Raw genomic sequence first — 11,718 nt, forward strand, 5'->3', positions numbered from 1 at the left:
TCAGGTTGCCAGGCTTTATTTGTAACTGTACACTGTCAGTGGGCATACTTACTTTATTATCTACAGTACATGACATCCAGTCAGAGCCATGTGAAGGGAAGTGCCAGACAGGATTGTGTGCAGAATGAGTACTGTGTTGCACTACAGTAAGTCCAGACCCTTGATCTTTGATGGGTGGTAGATATACATGACGCTGAACAATTTCTATGATTGACAACAGTACCCCTACAGTCCATACATAATTACCTGTTACTATCTCGTGAATTGGTACAAGCACTTTGTATGTGGTTCCACATGTAATATTTATACAACAATTATGATTACCTGTTGATATAACCATAAATTAACTCAATCAGGTGAATAATTATCAGAAAAAAACGTTTTTTCTCAGTATTTATTTACATAGCAGAAATATAAGGAAAGAATAAGTATATATACCCATGTAAAAATAGCAGTTTTCAGTCAATATCACCTACACCTTTACCTTGACACTGAAAGAATAATTTTGCTTTCATTTTCATTAAAATAACTCTTCAATTAGCATGAACAGTATCTAAGGCAAGAATGAGATTCTATCACACAGTGATAAAAACATCACAAGATTATTTGAAGATATTACATTAGTTTCATTCATAATAATATATCTAAGAAGAAATACGGGTCCCTGGTTTTCATTTCACTACACAGAATGCATCAAATGCAATGGTAACAGTTCATCTACAACAGAGCTGCACTGCATGCAATAATGTTTCAATGGCTTAAAAATTAGCATTTAACACTAGAAAAAAGAGGGGTATCAATAAACTCGTTTCAATGGTTTAAATATCAGTATTAAATACCGGAGAAAAGACTGAGGAATCAATATATACCTATGGCATAAGGTGTTCCTATGAACATGTTCCTTTATTCATTACCCTTTCAAAGGTTATCATCACACCTATAACAGCAAGGGCTTTGCTGACAGTCTGGACAAGTTTACGTTAAATCTCAATGCCGAGAGGATCACAACACCATGTTTATAGTAGTAGGTCACACAAATTAAATAGCTAGCTGCTTTCAGGAAAAGAATGAAAAATCATAAAAGAGACCAAGGTACCAAAATAAAAGGAATGAAAGGATATGGACTGGACTAAAAAAAGGAAGAATGGAGAGGAAAAATGGAAGGGAAAAAGGAAAGGAGGAAAGAAATAAAAGGGGGAAATGAAACAGGGAAGGAGAAGGGAAAAAGAAGGAAAAAATGAAAAGAGGGAAGAGGTAAGAAAAATGGAAGGGGAGGAGATAGGAATGAAAGGGAAATCCAGGAAAAAGGAAGGCAGGAAACAGCCAAAAAGAAGAGATTGTCCATCTGTCTATTCCTGCATAAGGGAAACGTGCCCAGGAAATCAACATGGAATGAAAATGCAACACAGATTTTTTTTTAGCCTTACTGAAATATATAACTACCACATCTAATATATAATGGAATTCTTGAATTGGCAAAATATAAAATAAAATGTAAAAAACAAGAACCCATAAAGTTTTACAGCTATGAATATCTAAATTGTAACAGTAACAATATGCAAAGCCTTTTCACTGACGTATCCTCTGTATATAATAATAAAAGGTATTATATACATACATACACATATGCATAAGAATGCAGGGTTAAAACAGACTTTAGGAAAAGCTACATGCCTGAATCTAAAAAAGAAACAAATACACCTATGATAACTTAGAAGAAATTTTGTATAAAAAGAAAGAAAAAGACAACACAAAGGTATCTACTTCAATTAAAGAGCAAACATTTTTATCATAAAATATTGGTTAACTACAAAATACTAATAGCAATTCTTCAGAGCAAATGTAGTTTGGAAAAAAGACAAGTCTAAAAATATATATTTACACAACTAAATGGCCATAAGAACTACAAACAAAAACCTACAGGCATATTGTACTTTGTTTTTGAGTATTTAACTTCTGCATTGGTCCTGATATAGCTAAGTGACAGAGTCTCCTGAACATCAATGCCTTCCAGACCTAATCAGAAATCAAGAAAAGCAAATATGCCTTATGTTAGGCAGCCAGTGGAACACAACAGGCAGAGAAAGTAATGTCTGCATGACTACTCTCTGACTGACACTTCAGAAAAGATTGCCAAAGGACACAACTAGCTGTCTGTCAACAGTAAAATAAAAAAATGGCAATACTAAGAAAGAGGTTGTTACAAAAGCCTCCCTGATATTATCCTAATTATAAAGAACAAATGGTGATTGCCAGCATTCTAACAATCACCAGAGAAAAGTAATAAACCCAATGCCTCCAGAACATGTAACATTCACTGAAGTTTTGTTTTGTGAAATAGGTTTATGTATAGATTGCTTCACAAGTACTTGGCCAATTAGTAAACCTCATGACCTTACTTGATTTCCCCTTTCATCAAGTTTTCAGAAATTGCTATTGTTTTTATGTTAATAGACATTATAATTGTCATAAAAAAGGGTAAACAAGTGAGATGGGTGGTACTAGTAATTGACCACTGATGAGTAAGCAGTTGTGGAGCCATCTACATATGCACAAAATAAACTAAACTCACAGTGGGCCTAGCATGTCCATATATGCCAATCCCTGTGGCAATGAGTGAATTATTTTTTCTCAAACATGTCTTGCTTGACAAGTGTCATAATGAATCCATTTCTTCTGACCAACAATTAGCCTCCTAGTGCTGGATACATATATTGTCCACTGTACTTTTACTTTCTCATTTTTTTTTTCTTGTGTGTGTGTGTGTGTGTGTGTGTGTGTGTGTGTGTGTGTGTGTGTGTGTGTGTGTGTGTGTGTGTGTGTGTGTGTGTGTGTGTGTGTGTGTGTGTGTGTGTGTGTGTGTGTGTGTGTGTGTGTGTGTGTGTGTGTGTGTGTGTGTGTGTGTGTGTGTGTGTGTGTGTGTGTGTGTGTGTGTGTGTGTGTGTGTGTGTGTGTGTGTTCGTGTTCGTGTGTCTCCCTAAATCACAAGGTCAATTAATGTCCTAACCTGATCTCATTTCACCAGACTCCATGAATTTTCTAAAGCTATTAATAATATTATTTTTATTATTATTATTATCATTATTACTGACATCATTATTACTATAACAGTAGTAATAATGATAATAATAATACCATGTAATAAAAATAAAAACATATTTCCTTAATTCAAGGAATAGTATCTACAGATGAGATCAGATAGGCCATGTAACTGCCTATTTGGTGCCTAAACACTTGTTTGTTTTGTTTAAACAAAATTAATTAGCAAGAATCCCAGTGGACAAGACATGTATCCATAGCCTCCAAGCATCTGCATGTTAAAAAAATTTACCCATTACTGTAATTCAGATCATTTTTTACTATCATCTGCATTGTTAGGGCTATATCACCTCTGTTCTGACTAATGTCTGCCAGGTAATGCTTAAGATTTTCTTTTTCTTTTATGAAGTATTAGATCAACATATTAGGGTACATTAACAAGTTAAACTGCATTAAAAAAGAAATGGGCTACATCTATAGTTAAAACCTCAGACCAAAACAGTGAAATGTGTTTCACCACACACTCGATTAAAAAATGAGCAGAGATTCAGAGATTGTAAACCTTCCCTAAATCAGCATTTAAAATATGGGCACATTTATTGTTTGGATCACTTTGCCCTGATGCTGGTTGTTAGCTGATCTGCACATGTCCCTTTTTCAGTCACCTGATACTGAAAGTCAAATTCAGGAATACTTAGTGATGGCAGTTCAACACTATCCACTAAATTCACTTGGGGGAATAACACTGAACACAATAGCAGCACAAAATTCTAAACACAGTAACAAAATTCATAACATATTACACACACAAATATTCACAACTAGTATCATAAAGAGAACCTTGTAACACATGCATACACATACACACAAGCTGTTAAATAAGCTTCATCTTAAACTGGTAAGTTAAAAGAAAAAAGGGAAAAAACAACAATCTCTACAGTTCACTTACTCTAATATTTAACCACTTCACTACCTCTTTGAGACTAGCTATCACCTTGAGAATCAATCACTTGATCCTGTTGTCCCTAAACTTGAAAAAAATAATAATACATATTCACTCTGTCTTTACAAGTAACAGTAAAGAATAGCTTAAAAGATCTGACATATCACAGATAATGTTTTACCAAACTGAATTGTGTAACAATCTGACACAAAAACAATATTCATACCAATTTAAGATCCTTTCCCCTGTTTAGTCATGAAATCTACTGATCATGGGAAATACTGTAGCGCAGAGACTGTGATTCATTTGGAACGGTCTAATCTTTCAGTGGAGGGAATGTTTTGAAAATATATACAACACAGAAATTTAAAAGAAAAACAGAGCTGGCTGTTGTCCTTTGAAAAGACTGATTATAGTGAATAAAGACGAAGCACCTTGCGTCAATCATTGTGAACATGGCAGAGAGCAGCGAGGCCACCGGCGAAGGGACTCTGTATTTCCAAGCTTGATGAGATCAGGCCGAATGAGGTCGCGGAGAGAGTCATGGCGATTCTGGGGAAAGCGAGAGGATGAATAAAAAGAAAAAGAAATAGCATTAACTCCTTGACTTTGGAAGTACCTACATGCCCATAGCACTGATTTTAGTACATTATCATTATTAACTTTTAACACATAGGTATCTCTAGAAAGTGTTTAGGGCAGCTTGATTTGACTTTTCAAACATTTTCCTTGATTTTTGGAAAGATTTAATTTCTAAAAATCAATACTTATAATAATCATAATATTAATAATAAGAACAGTAATACTAATAAACAAAAACATACAAACTTTGAGGAAAAAAAAAGAGGAATGGGATAATAAAGTCAGGTTATGCTTACTAATTAACCCCTTGGCACTTGTATAGCCATCTACATCAAAATTCTCAAAACCAATCAACAGTGAACAGTGCATGTACATAGTGCCAATGGGTTAATAGTGACAGTCAATATCCCATGGAACAAAATCCTATTTCATGGTAAATGACTATGATGGAGGGGGAGAGGGAAGGAGGGAGGGAGGGAGAAAGAGAGGGAGAAAGAGAGGGTAAGGGTATGGGTAAAAGAGAGTAAGAGGGTGAGAGTAAAGGTTAGAGTGAGGGTAAGGGAGAGTAGAGATAGAGGACAAAGGTAAGGATAGGGAGGGGTAGGAAGAGGGAATGGGAAAAGGAGTGAGTGAGGGTGAAAGGAAGGAGAATGGAAGTGAGAATGAGAATGAGCATTAGGAACAGACAGAGAGATATTCTGCACTTCCAAAATCAAACTCACTGACCTTCAGCTCACTTGCAAGGTGGAAGAATGTATCATCCACATTGGTGTTGTCCTTGGCTGAAACCTCCATGACTGTCATGATCTCTGGCACGACCTCGCACAAAGCCTCTGCCTCCTCAAATTCCACTTCCCGCAGGGTTTCCAGGTCGCACTTGTTTCCTGTTGAGTTTTAAAGTTTCAGATACTATCAAAGACAAACACACAAACCTTTTTTTCTCTTTCATAAACCCACTCACTCACTCAGGAACACACACACTCACATATGCACACACACACACATGCACTCACTCACACTCATTCTCACAAATGCACTCACTCACCCTCATTCTCACACATGCACTCACTCACATTCATTCTCACACATTTACACTCATTTACACACTCCATGCACATGTAACACTCACCCCCCACCCCCCATAAATACCTATAATTTCTCTTTCTCTCTCTCACTTACCAATAAGAACAATTGCAACTTGTGGATGGGTGTATCGGCGCACTTCATCCATCCATCTCTGCACACTGAGGAATGACGAACGTTTTGTGATGTCGTACACTGTTAGGCAGAAAAAAAAAAAGGAATAGAAATATATATAATCAATGCGTTATTTCCTTATTTCCCTTGATATTCACTTCTTTTTCAAAATCTTTTTAAAATCTAAAATTATAATCAGAGAAACTGACCTTAGGCCTTAATGAATTTACCATATAATGCAAGGGTGTCAAACATAGAGGACTGTAACCTGCAAGCAGCTTAAACCATACCTTGTTTTACATAAAACTGGTGTTAGTCTTCATGAATATCCCATATAATATATTCTCATGTTGTTTTTGCAGGTCAAATGACCCTTTGGTCTTTGGAATTGTATTCTACATTATGCCTTAGACAATTCATATAATTTCTAAACCTCTAATACAGCATATTTTTTTTTGTTATTCACAGAAAAAGTGATCACAAACAGCTCATATCAGGTTGTCTGGCCTGCATACTAATGCTTGTTTGTACGAGTTTTCACTGAGCATGAGAGAAGACTAAACCACCCGAAACCTAAAAGGCGACTGCAAACTGATTAGAGTTTTGTTCTCTGGCTGGCTGATGCACATGAGTCTGACACCCTTAATCTGATAAATTCAAACATTGCATCTATCTAGCCTTTTTGTAAACAATCTAATTTAAAAGAAACATAGTTCTAACATAACACACAAAAACAATCTAAAAATAATTATCACTACAAAAAGTTTTGGCACAACACCCAAAAAAAGGAAAAAAATAAAAAAATCTATGTTACCAATAATTACTCCATTAGCAGAGCGGTAATAACTCTGTGTTATGGTTCTGAAGCGTTCTTGCCCTGCTGTGTCCCAGATCTGGAGCTGAAGTTGGAAAAATGTAAAAAATTAAGGGAAAATAATATAATCAAATATGTGACAAAATAATTGTAATAATAATAATAATAATAATAGTAATAATAATAATAATAACAACAAAAATAATGAATCTCTCAACATTCAGTCAACAAAATGTTCATGATAATTGTGTATCATTTGGAAAAGAAATGATACAGAAGGAAAAGTAAAAAAGAACAGAAGGAAATCAGTAAAAGATATGAAGTGATACCAGATAGTAACACATCTTGTAGTGATCAAATTCACAATAGAAAGAGTGATGAGATATCATCAGTGGAATTTTGCCATTACAGGAAAATATTTAGGAGAACTACTGAGATACTCCCTCATGAACCGTATCCATGTTGACAAATGCAGAAAAGGTATGAATGAGACTGGATATCTTCACAATACAAGAGATGTATTTGACTGGTTTTGATTACGTCTTCATCAGAAATTCATGTATTTCTGATGAAAACGTAATCAAAACCGGTCAAATACATCTCTTGTATTGTGAAGATATCCAGTCTCATTCATACCTTTTATATACTCCTTCATAATTATGTTAATGGTTGGCTGGATTATTGTGATTCATTCTCCTAGGCCCACTAAATCACTGAAAAAAGAAAATACTAAAATATCATAAAGTACGGTACATGACCAATTAACATCCTATAACCATATCAGAGATTAGCACCAGTACCCATGGAGTTACACTGGCTACTTATCAAGGGGCAAATTCTACACAAGATAAGTTTATCATTTCAAGTGAATGAATATGGAGTAATACAATAAATACATAACTTGTTGACAAATTTTCAGCCAGCAATAATGTTGATGCTAAGTCATGGTGATGAGCAGTACAGGTTTGAGGAGAGCTGTTTGCATATGCATCCTTATGACACATCCTTGATGAGTGCACCATGACAACTTCGTGAAAGTAAAAGTAAAAAAGATAAAAGAAAGAAAATAAAAAGAAAAAATTAAACAGAAAAAGAAAAAGAAACAGACAAGTGACATAAATATAAAAGAATATAAACTCACCTTAACTTTTTTTGCGTCTACGTTAACTGTCTTCATTGAAAAATCCACACCAATTGTGTTGCCATGGCGTTCGATGTACATGCCTGACTTGAACCTTTGGACGACACAGGTCTTTCCAACACCACAGTCCCCAATGACAACAATTTTGAATAAAAAATCAAACTGCTCATCTGCAGGTGTGCTGGTGTTGAAGGGCTGGTTGGAAGTCATTTTGGAACAGTGTGTGTTTCTGACTTGCTCTAGCAGTAAAGAAGAGAGGATGTGTATCAGTATCACTGTTTTCATAATCAATAAATGTTCTGCTTGATTCTTAGGGTAATAACATCTAACATATTGCATAATACATCACTGACACAATAACAATATATCTCAATTAACCCATAGGATCTGAAGAATAAGATGGTCAAATCACGATAAAGTTTGGCTAAGGGCCAGGTGATGGGAATATAGTCATGTAAACATTTAGCTACAGGCAGGAGTGATAAAAATGACTCGCTATGAGTGCACAAAGTTCTTGGAGGAAGATTAGAGGCAGCGGGCATTATTTCTACCAATAAATGAGGGTGGAATGTACCTCTCGTAAGCCATGGCTATTCCTGACTGCAGTGACCAGCAGCATAGGGTGTGTTACAGAAAACTAAATAAAACAAGAATATTTTAAAATGAAACAAATTAACACAATGTTCCTTGTTGTTATTATTAATCAACAAAGTTGCAGACTACCTAAGGAGATAATATTTCCATCTTGATAATATAGCATATCCAGTGACAAATATAAACCTTGGAAAATGAGAGGAAAAAAAAAGGAAGAGGAGGAGGAGCTTGTGCAGACGATGGGATAACATTGCAAACCTGAGGCTGGGAGGACTTGATACCACACAAGTGTCCCTGCGCCCCTAAAAAACATACCTCTAGGAGAGTTGCCACTCAAGTAGCGAAGCCTAATGGCCAGATTTTGGTCCATTTATGGGCTGCATGGTATTTGGACCTAATGGGTTACAGTATACAAAGGGACCACTCTGACTATGATCAGTCTTAGAAGCAATGGAAACTACATTTACTGATATCAAAATTAATATGTAGAAGTGAATCAGTATTAGAAAATCCACAAAAATGGGTTGCAAAAATGGCACACGAGCCTACCATGACTAGGTCTAACCTTCCCTATCCTCACAGCAAAAAGCTTCTCTAAGTGGAAAGCTGCATAGACTGTCTTGCATATAGCTTATGACTTTAGGACCAATCATTATGTACAGGACTTTCAATATATTCCTTTATTTCAATTTCTGTTTTATTTACTGAAATACATAAAAAAAAAGTGTTTTTTCCTTTTTTGATATTTTCCATTGTCTGTATTTGTCATTTATGCTGCATCCAGATAGTAATAGACAGTTTTTCATGCAATAAATTCATAACATCTCCTTAGGTTGTCCAGAATTCTGTGAAATAATAATGAAAATAAGAATTTATTTTTTCCTCTTAAGTTTTCTGTAATACAACCTGCCCTGCTGGTCACGGTGTGCAGGAACAGGACCCTGAGCATGGAAAAAGTGTCCTCTCTGGAGCCTGCACTCTTCCAGTCATGGCTCATGAATGGTTCATTCCACGCTTGTTTACTGAAGGATATGATGTAAGAACCCCTTCCTAAATTCCTGCTGAGTCTAATCACTCTCTTAAAGTTTTGTGCACTTGTAGCGAGTCAATCCTGTCACTCCAGCCTTTAGCTAAAATTCTCATGATGGCAAGTTCCTGTCACCCCAGAGCTCAACCAAATTTTTTCATGATGGTAAGTTCACATCAACTACACCTCAAGCTAATTTTTTTCATGATGTGATGGTCACATCATCTGGGTTGTATGTGTTAAATGTATTGAAAACTGAAATGGATGAAGCAATCAGGTAGGAAAGGGGGTCATTGGGAAGAGGTCCAGGGGCAGTAACCATAGACAGGGAGAAAGTGATTGAGGGGGGGAGGGGGTGGGAGAACCTTCAGCTATGGAATTGAGGAGATAAGGAGGGGGTTCAAGGGGGAAGTTTCTGTGTTGAGGTTTTATTGATCTTTATCACAATTTCTGCAATTAGGATAGGGTTCATTCATTCCCTGATATATGTATCTGAAATAATGTTGCTGAAGGAAAAAGTTAGCCCAAATAACCACTTCCAACCATCATCAATGACCATTGGGCCACTGAACTATGCAACCTCCAAATCTCCTTATCCTTAAACTTTCTTAACACTGTCAGTCCTTGATTCTGATGTTATTTTGTTATCATGGTTTTGGTCTTCTCAGTTTTCTCTTCACTTCCTCATGCCCGGTAGCAACTTACTCCTGTATTAATCTAATCTATTCAAACTTTTCTTTGAATTTTGGTCTTGGTACTCACAATATCAATTTATATACTGAAGTTGGAGGCAAGATTTGCACTCACGATTTTGATCAGTTATTTCCTACATTTTGGGATGAACTTTTGAGAATACTAGGATAGATTATTCTAGATGTATGCTTTCTGAAACCATTTAAAAACACTCAAGTCATTAGTTAACTCTATGAAATTATAAACATCTGTAAGCAGTAAAGTCATGTAACAAATATTATACTTTACTACCACTAAAACACATTGCCCATTCACTTGAGTACATTTTAAGTTTAACATCACACTGGTAATATTCTTAACTAGAAATAAAACCTTTATATATACCTTACTTTAAGAAGTAGCCTACATCTTATCAGCAATATAGCATTATACTGTATTCAGCTTAAGTAATACTAAAGAAGGCATGTTGAATTACCCTAAGGCATGACAAGTGATACTATTGGTCAAATAATCTTCAGATTCAACAAATTATTCTCAATTTGCATACTGTCAAATGGACAATATTTTCCCCCTGTCCTTTCACTTTTTTCTGATCACTAGAATCCTGAAGTTACACTTTATATTATCATGAAGAGAACAATTGTTTCGTCATCAGACAACAATATCCATTCAACTACAGAATTCCTTCTCTGAACACAATCAAACAAAACCAAAAATCTCCAATAAAACATTAACAAAAACAAACAATAAAAGTCATCCAGAAGATCATCCCCCCTAAAAAAGACGAAAATCACACCCTAAAATCTTTTTCAAACACGAAAAAATGATGACAATAAATTATTCATCATTCCTCTGTGTATCTTATCTTAAATCAGAGACAACTCCCCTTATTATCTTCCACATACAATTATAAGAGAAAAGACCTACCTCAGCCTGGATCAACAGGTGGACGGAGAGAACAACAAGAACACCAAGCAAAGAAAAAAAGAAAAACACGGATAAAAACAAACCGTAAGCGTTCGTTATTAAATTAAAGATATGGGAATATTTATAATGGTATGCCTGTTTGTAAGAGTGATATGAAAATTTCATTTATCTATGTCATCCTTTAGTATTCAAATGAACTATGGTCGAGTCGAAATAAGGCGAATGAGAATATAATTTCATGATGAATTTCAAAATGTATTCACTTATAGTAGATTAAATAAACTAGATATGCTTTACTTATTTTCAACATTAAATAAGATATGTTCATCTTTAATTCAGGTGGTTGGAATATATCATATGAAATTTCACTTAGTAGAGAATGCGTGCAAGGTGTCTGGGTATGACGTCATTAACCATATATAAACAAAAATTATGTTATACATTTGGCGTATCAATAATCATATATATATATATATATATATATATATATATATATATATATATCAAATACAATAATTAGAACACTCGACGCGCCGAACGTCAGATTGTATTTATATAATAATTCGAAATGTCAACTGAGATACTGTTACTGCAACTGTTAAAATCAATTGTTTTTTCAATAACTTCAGTATTCAAGTTTCAAACACCAGTATAACCAACCTCTTCTAAGTGGTTTAAAGAGCTTCTTTGATTCTGAAATAATGTAATTTTGCAGTCCTTTTCTAAAGATTTCTTTCCTGATATACTTTGTACCTTCTCAG

The 11,718-nt window shown here is 35.0% G+C and overlaps 1 protein-coding gene across 1 annotated transcript; it reads right to left on the reverse strand.

Annotated features, from left to right (window-relative positions):
• Rab19 (RAS oncogene family member Rab19) lies at positions 1–11,057 on the reverse strand. Its single transcript, XM_027377640.2, has 6 exons — positions 10,958–11,057; positions 7,717–7,955; positions 6,576–6,660; positions 5,744–5,842; positions 5,291–5,448; positions 1–4,534 (listed from the first exon to the last, which is right to left on the reverse strand). Exons 2-6 carry the CDS (start codon positions 7,924–7,926, stop codon positions 4,427–4,429), a joined length of 660 nt encoding a protein of 219 aa, XP_027233441.1. The 5' UTR covers positions 7,927–7,955; positions 10,958–11,057; the 3' UTR covers positions 1–4,426.
• Positions 11,058–11,718: the final 661 nt, after the last annotated feature.

This window comes from Penaeus vannamei, chromosome 25 (genome assembly GCF_042767895.1).
Source record: "Penaeus vannamei isolate JL-2024 chromosome 25, ASM4276789v1, whole genome shotgun sequence".
Classification (NCBI taxonomy): Eukaryota; Metazoa; Arthropoda; class Malacostraca; order Decapoda; family Penaeidae; genus Penaeus; species Penaeus vannamei.

What these genes read in the sequence shown, in the direction of transcription:
- Rab19 (XM_027377640.2), bottom strand. Translation starts at nt 7,926, where the DNA reads ATGACTTCCAACCAGCCCTTCAACACCAGCACACCTGCAGATGAGCAG. An exon ending in AGTTGCAATTGTTCTTATTG is followed by an intron (nt 5,449 to 5,743) that starts GTAAGTGAGAGA and finishes AAAACTCAACAG; the next exon opens with GAAACAAGTGCGACCTGGAA. An exon ending in ACCTTGCAAGTGAGCTGAAG is followed by an intron (nt 4,535 to 5,290) that starts GTCAGTGAGTTT and finishes CGCTTTCCCCAG; the next exon opens with AATCGCCATGACTCTCTCCG.